Below are 7,958 nucleotides of genomic sequence, written 5' to 3' on the forward strand. Positions count from 1 at the left end.
GAAAATAATAATGTTGGTTATTAATAATAATGAATGCTTAGTTAATTACAATAAACCATAATATTGTACTGACTACAAAACAACAGTTTTTTTTAGTATTTTTTCCACGATAGATCATGTAAGCTAGTTCAGCCAGTTTTAGCTAGTTATCATAGTTGAGCTAGTTGTTGACTTGTTCAGCCAGCTCGTTATAATCAAGTTTATCTTGCTGTAGGCCAATTGTGAGCTAGTTGTAAGCAAGTTAAGCTTATTATAAATTAGTTGTAGGTTATGAGCTTTCTCTAAGATATAGCTAGCTAGTTATAATCTAATTAAGCTATTTGTAGGATAATTAAGATAGTTATGATCTAGTTGAACTAGTTATAAACTGGTTGTTGGCTAGTTGAGATAGCTGTTAGCAACTTCTTATCTGGTTGAAGCAGGTTGAGCTACCTGTGACTTAGTTTTGCACTTATGACCCAGAATAATGTTATTAACAATAATATTTGATATTTGGAACTCAAATACTCTGCACCAGTTACAGCAGGAATAAATAAAATGTGAAGTAGACAAGAAATCAGAAAGGAAACAGTCGCTGCTGTTAAAGTCTTGAAGAATGAACTCACACTTTAATGTTGAGTTTGTGTTCAGGATACTAAATATCAGAGAGTTTAACAGAAAAGAAGAGCTGGTCACCTGTTTCACCTGAGCGTCTTTGATGCAGACAGGCTCATGTGTCTTCACCTCTCGTGTTGTTGCAGTGACAGAGTGAATCTCTCCCTGCAGGTGTGGACTCTGCTATGGATCAGTGTGAGGACAGAGAGGAGGGAGACCCTCCCTCTGAAACCACTCTGTGTGAGGAACATGACAGCCAGACCAAAGCTAGGAGGTGAGATGAGGATCTTTAACTGTCCAGGACTCTTCTCCATGTCAGAGTTCAGCAATCCAATCACCATCATCATTATTCACACTCACCAGCTCCTTTCAGACTGTGTTTCCGCTAAATTCACTCTATATTACTGTATAAAAGCTGTGCTGGCTTTTCATCTTAGGATATTCATTCAGATTCCACGAATATTGGAATCAAGTGAGGGCTGTGTTTCTGATGATATGTTACATATTTTACATCTTACTGGCTCCGCTGGTTCACATTGATCCGGCCTTGAGCAGTCTTGACAATTTAATGATTCTGTTACCACCTCCGACGGTGCTCCAGAGCTGGATCACTTAATCCCCCCAATCACACCTCTGACACGAACTACTGAATGTATATTGATACGTATACATCTCCTTATTGGACCACATTACTATCAACCATTGTGATCACCCCACAGAATAAATTCCTACGGCACACTGCATTGAATAGAGTTTTAAACTATACACTGAAGAGTGTCACAATTAAATGATTATCATGAATCATAGAAAATGTTACAAATGTCTTGTGGGTTCAGTGCAGAATTTATCTTGTGTTTCTATCAGGTGGAATCTGGAAAAACCTGAACCCAGCTGTGTATCCATGAAGAGTGACCGGTCTATGGAACATCCTATAGTCTTCAAAGATGAACGCCACTCTGTTGATCAAAGGTGAGGATCTCAAACTGATAATGAAAACAGGGCACTTCAGCAGTGTACAGTGAGGGAGGGAGAGTTATATGGAGGGTTGGTGAGAGCTGTTGGGACTAAACCAAACTGACTGGTGAAGAAAACAGTGAGCTGAAAGCTACAAAAAGCTGCAGACTGAGCTGTTAATTCTCAGTTGAATCAGCAGCAAGAGTAACTTAAAAACTGAGTCGCACGACAACCTCTAAGAGGAAGTAGTCGGCAAAAAGTTCAGACAGCCCACCAAAGGGTTTAAAATAAACACTGAAACATGTCTAAATAGAATATTGATCATGAAGCAAGCTAAGCATGATGATTGTTATGGGTTCAGTGGAGAATTTATCTCTTTTTCTACCAGAAGGAAGCTGGAAAAACCTGAACCTAGCTTCACCTCCAAATATCTCCTCATGGATCTTTACCTTGTGTGTGTTTCTGTGTGGACAGACATAATGTGAGCTGATTGTTCATGATTCCTCCACAGAGTGGACGAGGAGAGCTCAGAGGTTCCTGGTGGTCACTCTGCCCAGCAGTATCAAACACTGGACTCCATATTTGTGGTCTGTACATGTACAACAGCTACTTTTACATCTATTCTGTTCACAATCATCTCCATGGTGCACTGTTTAGACCAGTGGACTGTTAGTCTGTCCAACATGGAGCTGATGTTTGCTTCTGTAATTTTAGTTTGATTGTTTCATTCATATAATATTCTGTTCCAGCTGCTGGAGGAGAACATCATCACTTTTGTGAAGAACGAGCTGAAGAAGATCCAGAAGGTTCTGAGTCCAGATTACCTAGAATGCTTAGAGGACCAATGGGAGGATGAGGAGCAGAGGAGGAGAAGCAGAGACGAGTTTCTGAACATCACACTCGATTTCCTGAGAAGAATGAAGCAGGAGGAGTTGGCTGACTGTCTGCAGAGCAGTAAGTGGATTTCACTACAATTTAACCTGATGAAAGATGAAATTGAGGCAACATTGGCAAAGTTTACATTTCCAATCTCTGCTGTAAATATGCTGCACACATCTGCATCAGATCAGAAGCTGTTTGTCCTTAACTGATGAGCTAAATAAAACTGATGGAGGAGCAGAAACTCTACAGTTACACTTACATGTTGCATTAAAGAACAAACTCACTGATTTCACTTGTTTGTTCATTTAGGAACTTGTGCTGCATTGTGCCAACGTAAACTTAAATGCAACTTGAAGAAGAAGTTCCAGTGTGTGTTTGAGGGAATCTCTAGAGCAGGAAACCAGACCCTTCTGAATCAGATCTACACAGAGCTCTACATCACAGAGGGAGGGACTGCAGGGGTCAATGGTGAACATGAGGTCAGACAGATTGAAACAGCATCCAGGAAACCAGACAGACCAGAAACAAAAATCAGACAAGAAGACATCTTTAAAGCCTCACCTGGAAGAGGTAAACCAATCAGAACAGTGCTGACAAAGGGAGTGGCTGGCATTGGGAAAACAGTCTTAACACAGAAGTTCACTCTGGACTGGGCTGAAGACAAAACCAACCAGGACATAATGTTCACATTTCCATTCACTTTCAGGGAGCTGAATGTGCTGAAAGAGAAAAAGTTCAGCTTAATGGAACTTGTTCATCACTTCTTTACTGAAACCAAAGAAGCAGGAATCTTCAAGTTTGAAGAGTTCCACGTTGTGTTCATCTTTGACGGTCTGGACGAGTGTCGACTTCCTCTGGACTTCCACAACACTGAGATCCTGACTGATGTCACAGAGTCCACCTCAGTGGATGTGCTGCTGACTAACCTTATCAGGGGGAAACTGCTTCCCTCTGCTCGCCTCTGGATAACCACAAGACCTGCAGCAGCCAATCAGATCCCTGCTGACTGTGTTGACATGGTGACAGAGGTCAGAGGGTTCACTGATCCACAGAAGGAGGAGTACTTCAGGAAGAGATTCAGGGATGAGGAGCAGGCAAACAGAATCATCTCCCACATCAAGACATCTCGAAGCCTCCACATCATGTGCCACATCCCAGTCTTCTGCTGGATCTCTGCTACAGTTCTGGATCTGTTGAAAACCAGAGAGGGAGGAGAGCTGCCCAAGACCCTGACTGAGATGTACATCCACTTCCTGGTGGTTCAGTCCAAAGTGAAGAACATCAAGTATGATGGAGGAGCTGAGACAGATCCACACTGGAGTCCAGAGAACAGGAAGATGATTGAGTCTCTGGGAAAACTGGCTTTTGATCAGCTGCAGAAAGGAAACCTGATCTTCTATGACTCAGATCTGACAGAGTGTGGCATCGATATCAGAGCAGCCTCAGTGTACTCAGGAGTGTTCACACAGGTCTTTAGAGAGGAGAGAGGACTGTACCAGGACAAGGTGTTCTGCTTCGTCCATCTGAGTGTTCAGGAGTTTCTGGCTGCTCTTCATGTCCATCTGACCTTCATCAAGTCTGGAGTCAATCTGATGGAAGAAGAACAATCAACCTCCAAACCTGAGCCAACACATCTCTACCAGAGTGCTGTGGACAAGGCCTTACAGAGTCCAAATGGACACCTGGACTTGTTCCTCCGCTTCCTCCTGGGTCTTTCTCTGGAGACCAATCAGACTCTCCTCAGAGGTCTGCTGACACAGACAGGAAGTAGCTCAGAGACCAATCAGAAAACAGCCCAATACATCAAGAAGAAGTTCAGTGAGGATCTGTCTCCAGAGAGAAGCATCAACCTGTTCCACTGTCTGAATGAACTGAATGATCGCTCTCTAGTGGAGGAGATCCAACAGTCCCTGAGATCAGGAAGTCTCTCCACAGATGAACTGTCTCCTGCTCAGTGGTCGGCTCTGGTCTTCATCTTACTGTCATCAGAAACAGATCTGGAAGTGTTTGACCTGAAGAAATACTCTGCTTCAGAGGAGGCTCTTCTGAGGCTGCTGCCAGTGGTCAAAGCCTCCAACAAAGCTCTGTAGGTGCTCACATCACTATCCAGATTAAATGTAGTTTCCATTGTTCATATTTGTTCTCTCATGTTTTGCTGATTCCTCTCCAGGCTGAGTGGCTGTAACCTCTCAGAGAGAAGCTGTGAAGCTCTGTCCTCAGTCCTCAGCTCCCAGTCCTCTAGTCTGAGACACCTGGACCTGAGTAACAACAAGCTGCAGGATTCAGGAATGAAGAGTTTTTCTGCTGGACTGAAGAGTCCACACTGCAGACTGGAAACTCTCAGGTCAGAATTAAACTGTTTTTAGAAGTAAACCCACTATTTGTACAGCTGTTTTCTTATGAGCATCTATAGAAAAGTTTTACAAGGGTACAAGTGTAAACATCTAGCGTGTGTGTGTGTGTGTGTGTGTGTGTGTGTGTGTGTGTGTGTGTGTGTGTGTGTCTGTTTGTGTGTAGTCTGTCAGGCTGTGTGATCTCAGAGGAAGGCTGTGAAGCTCTGTCCTCAGTCCTCAGCTCCCAGTCCTCTAGTCTGAGACACCTGGACCTGAGTAACAACGACCTGCAGGATTCAGGAGTGAAGCGTCTTTCTGCTGGACTGAAGAGTCCAAACTGCAGACTGGAAACTCTCAGGTCAGAATTAAACTGTTTTTAGACAGCAGGTCTCACTGTGTCTCTGTCTCTAACCGAGTGTCTCTGGTTGATGTTTAATGGTGATATGAAGTTGATTGTGACTGTGTCTCTTCCTGCAGGATGGACCATGGTGGACTGCAGTGGTTGAGACCTGGTCTGAGGAAGTGTGAGTGTTTTTCAGCTTCAATCATCAGAACTCAGCTGCACATGTTACAGCACATTTAGACTTTTTCTTGACTGAAGTTGGATGACAACAAAACTAAAATAAATACATTTCATTAAGAGTGGAGCCAACAGAAAGCTGACTTTGCTTCTTCTTCTTTTGACTCTCACTGATTTTATACAAGCGTTTTGCTGCCTTCAGGTGTTGCTCGTAAACTTCACAAGTTTGACAGATAAAAGTTGTTGTGTTCCTTCATGTTTCTTCTCTGGATGTTTTTAATAAATCAGTGTTCAAAAACCTACAAGTCATAAACAAAACAGCATAATAAATGTGAAAAGATGTTGAGAAGTTGAATGAAGTGAATTTAGGTGGATTTAACTTCCAGTTCTCCCTGACTGGGACCAGAAGTACGACACATATGTACAAGAAAATAATGTCTTTGCATATTTGTATGTTGAGTTTTTTTGCTTCTGGCCCCTGGTCAATGAAATGGACCCACATCCCTCTGATATTCATTTAAAAATCCAGACTGTGGTGAGAGTTTTCTGTAGCAGTGGACAGTTTGACATTTGATGGTCAAAGGTCTGAACTTTGTGCTGAATCTGCCAATAACAGTTTAATAAAGCAGATGGTTCAGAGCTGCTTTGTGCTGCAGTGGACGATGATGTGTCACTGTTATTAGTGAGACTTTATTCAGTACATGTGTTTATCGATGTGGATCTCCATCAGCTGTCATCCTCGAGTTCACACGAGGAAAAACACAATATTACTGACATGTTTACTCTCATGTTAATTTACTGTTAAAATGTGAGAGTTTGAATGATTTTCTTTTAGTAACTGTCAGTAAAGTTGTTAATAAATCAGCAGATGATAACCTGCAGCTGTTTTGTGTCTTGTTCTCTCCATCAGATGTCTGTGAACTGGAACTGGACACAAACACAGTAAACAGAAGACTCAAACTGTCTGACAACAACAGGAAGGTGACATGTGTGAGAGAGGATCAGTCATATCCTGATCATCCAGACAGATTTGACTTCTGGTCTCAGCTGCTGTGTGGAACTGGTCTGACTGGTCGCTGTTACTGGGAGATCAAGTGGAGAGGAAGCGTTTATCTATCAGTGAGTTACAGAGGAATCAGGAGGAGAGGAAACAGTTATGACTGTTGTTTTGGATGGAATGATCAGTCCTGGAGTCTGAGCTGCTCTGATGATGGTTACATTGTCTACCACAATAGCAGTAGAACAGTCATCTCCTCCTCCTCCTCCTCCTCCTCCTCCTCCTCCTCCTCCTCCTCCTCTGGTAGAGTAGCAGTGTATGTGGACTGTCCTGCTGGCACTCTGTCCTTCTACAGAGTCTCCTCTGACACACTGATCCACCTCCACACCTTCAACACCACATTCACTGAACCTCTTTATCCTGGGTTTGGGTTCTGGATATCTGGTTCCTCAGTGTCTCTGTGTCCTCTGCAGGTCTGAGAGTCTCTCCTGTGGACAGAAACTCAAAAGATCAGCTGCCAGAACACATTAATATGGGGTTAATTTTGTGTCTTTATTATTATTATTATTATTATTATTATTATTATTATTATTAAAGGTTTGACTGCAAAACGTTCAACACTTAAATCATGGAACAGATTTTGAGAGCTAAACTATCTGTGATGGAAGTGTGAGCAAATCTAAAATTTTTGTTTGTAAATCTAAAATTTGTGCTTGTTTAAACTTTTGGACTCCAAAGCAAACTAAACTTTTGGATTTGCAAAATTATTTGTTTTTGAATGACATTAATACATCATAATGACAAACGTATTTTACTTCGAATTAAACATTTTCAATTCGGTGTTGAGAGTTTTGCAATCAAAGCTGTTCTGTTGTGATAAAAAAAAAAACTTTGAAAGTCTGCACATACATCCCGATCTCCACAAGATCAAGTTTTTATGCAGTAAAAGTGAAAAAAAAAAAGTTTCCATTCGAATTTTGGTAGCTTTCTCTTTATGTTTTACGATACATGCAGTGGTGGAATATAACTTTATACTTCTACTTCACTGCATTTTGAGGCATATACTGTACTTTTTACTCCATTACATTTAGCTGACAGCTTTAGTTGCTTTTCACATTGAGATATAACATGACCTGTAGTGGAGTAATTTCACAGTGTGGTATTAGTACTTTTACTTAAGTAAGCGATCTGAATACCGTTTCCACCGCTGAATTTCACAAATAATGAAAGTTCTATTAGTAACTTAGTTAATACACCAGCAAAATATTAAATCCATAAAATTATTTGCCTCCTTTCAAATACTGATCTAAAAAAATGCATTTAAATATCACTCAAATCCTAAAGCTCAATAGTTGTAAATTGACAAAAACATTAAGATGACTTTGTCTTTTCAAATTTATTCCAACCCCTTATCAGACCCAACTTTTATTTTATTTTTTATTTTTTTCTTGATATTGTATTGTTTATGTATGTAAATTGAGTCATCTTATAATAAATGTTTATTCTTTACTTTGTAACATGCAACTGACAATAAATACTGATACTTTTGCTTCAGTAACTTTTGACTGCAGTACTTTTCTTTGTAGTGGAATAATTGTGTGGTATTAGTACTTTAAATTATTGGTGGAATGGAGGCTTACTAAGTACACTAACTCAAGTACTGTACTTAACTGCACTT

At 40.9% G+C, this 7,958-nt stretch overlaps 1 protein-coding gene across 1 annotated transcript; it reads left to right on the top strand.

Annotated features, from left to right (window-relative positions):
* The first annotated feature begins 843 nt into the window (after window positions 1-843).
* LOC131993958 (protein NLRC3-like) lies at window positions 844-6,862 on the top strand. The gene is made up of 9 exons (XM_059360034.1): window positions 844-908; window positions 1,459-1,563; window positions 2,060-2,135; window positions 2,298-2,502; window positions 2,740-4,516; window positions 4,601-4,774; window positions 4,948-5,121; window positions 5,241-5,287; window positions 6,194-6,862. Exons 1-9 carry the CDS (start codon window positions 844-846, stop codon window positions 6,757-6,759), a joined length of 3,189 nt encoding a protein of 1,062 aa, XP_059216017.1. The 3' UTR covers window positions 6,760-6,862.
* The last annotated feature ends 1,096 nt before the right edge of the window (window positions 6,863-7,958 follow it).

This window comes from Centropristis striata, chromosome 20, assembly GCF_030273125.1.
Source record: "Centropristis striata isolate RG_2023a ecotype Rhode Island chromosome 20, C.striata_1.0, whole genome shotgun sequence".
Classification (NCBI taxonomy): domain Eukaryota; kingdom Metazoa; phylum Chordata; class Actinopteri; order Perciformes; family Serranidae; genus Centropristis; species Centropristis striata.